The 1,625-nt window shown below is 49.5% G+C and overlaps 1 protein-coding gene across 1 annotated transcript; it reads right to left on the bottom strand.

The window, feature by feature from the left end:
* Positions 1 to 207: 207 nt before the first annotated feature.
* Positions 208 to 961, bottom strand: Pmar_PMAR004234 (hypothetical protein; the record flags this gene model as incomplete). The annotated part of the gene is made up of 3 exons (XM_002768596.1): positions 208 to 520; positions 569 to 753; positions 845 to 961. 3 exons carry the CDS (start codon positions 959 to 961, stop codon positions 208 to 210), a joined length of 615 nt encoding a protein of 204 aa, XP_002768642.1.
* Between the last annotated feature and the right edge of the window lie 664 nt (positions 962 to 1,625).

The raw sequence follows: 1,625 nt of genomic DNA, 5'->3' as shown, positions 1-1,625 counted from the left end.
AGAGCGGCCTTATCACAATGCAAATCTCCACATCACAGCAACAGCAACAACGATCTTCATAAAACATACTACGCATAGCATGTTGGTATAATTTCGTGAATCGACAACGAGGTAAAATGAGGAGAGGTTGATAAAGTTGTTATTCATTATTCGCGAGTCGGCGCCTCAATAGAGTTTGGCTGGGAAATACAAATGTCTCCTCCAACTTTAGACTGTGACATTCAACTCATCGGCTCGTGCAGTGTTGATAGCCGTTACGGAGACATCATGATGCTTATCGCACAGAGCTCTGAAGCTTCCACCGAATCCACGCTTGATCGTCTGAATCGCGTTGAGGCATTGTCTCTGCCTATTCTTTGCTGGAGATTCATCCTTCGCACGAGGACTGGGAGGGGATAGCTGAATGTTCCTTAGAGGATCCAGATAAGTGACCTCGGTAGTCGGCTGAGCTAGAGAGAAATATGCGCCGCTCCCTACAATGTGGGGGTTGTACATCTTGAGAGTAGGCGAGCCTAGATATCTGAACTGCAAACGTCAACGTCGGTGTCGGCTTTCACAACTATCCTACGATGTCCGGAACGCCGGATACTTTCCTGCCTTGGGACAAGTAATCGCCCCAGTTTGCACGCCGTTGCCAACGATGTAGAAGTCCAATGCTGCCGAGTCATCACGGTTCTTCTTGCGATTATCATAACCGCAATGGAGAGCATTTTTCCTTTCGTCAAAGGTTGCATATCTCGTAGGAGGATAATCCTGAAAGGCAAGCAGCTTATGAGCGCCCTTGGTCCTTGAGAGGGGTTTGCCCTCCAGATGACCATCTTAATGTGACCACATATTTCCTTACGCTGAGCTCCCCAGCGGAGGCGGATTGGACAGCGGCTCTGACTGCGTTGCAGGGGATCAGACTCGATAACATAACGGCAGCAGATGCCGCACTGATGACGAGTTGCTTAGCCGACATTTGGAAGATAACGTCCGACGCTGAATAGGCGTGATCAAAGCGGAAGGCCACTATTGTGTTTCCAAGCCTTCCACTAGAAGGCTCCGATAGAGCCCCATAGATCGATCGAGCAAAGGACGAAGTCAACTGCTCCGACAAATCAGAGTTACAACCAGTGGCGCATACTCGGCGAGTGCTCAACAGCGAAATGCAAAGGAAATTCCGTCCCGCTCGAGCTACCGGATTGCCCGTCTCTCAGGGCGTGCAGCGAAAACCTCCGTCGATGATGTTCGATCATGGGAAAAGGCACCTAGTAGGTGCCACCTACTTGTGAGGCGGACTTACCAGAGTCGATAGTACTACCTCGGCGCTGCCGAACCTCACAAATGGTTTCTCATCGAATTCACACTGAGTTCGCACGATGCAGGATTCGCATTCAACGGAATGTTCATGGCAATTTGAACCTCACATGCCCAAGTTAGCGCTCTTATTGATAGTCACTCAAGGGAAATGCTTTGTTGTTGTTAAGTCGCCATATCATATGAGGTGCCACATCAGAGGTGCCACATCACATAGCCAGGTTGGGCGGAAGATCGGAGAACAGTCTATTATAGGTGATCCGAAAGTGCAATGTAACGGCCGAACGAGCACTGCTACGGAGAGCTGTCATGCTACTGTTAACTTT

Source organism: Perkinsus marinus (assembly GCF_000006405.1).
Source record: "Perkinsus marinus ATCC 50983 genomic scaffold scf_1104296967842, whole genome shotgun sequence".
In the NCBI taxonomy this organism is placed as follows: domain Eukaryota; phylum Perkinsozoa; order Perkinsida; family Perkinsidae; genus Perkinsus; species Perkinsus marinus.
Note: the sequence above shows the minus strand (reverse complement) of the source record. Positions and strands in the feature narration are given on the sequence as shown.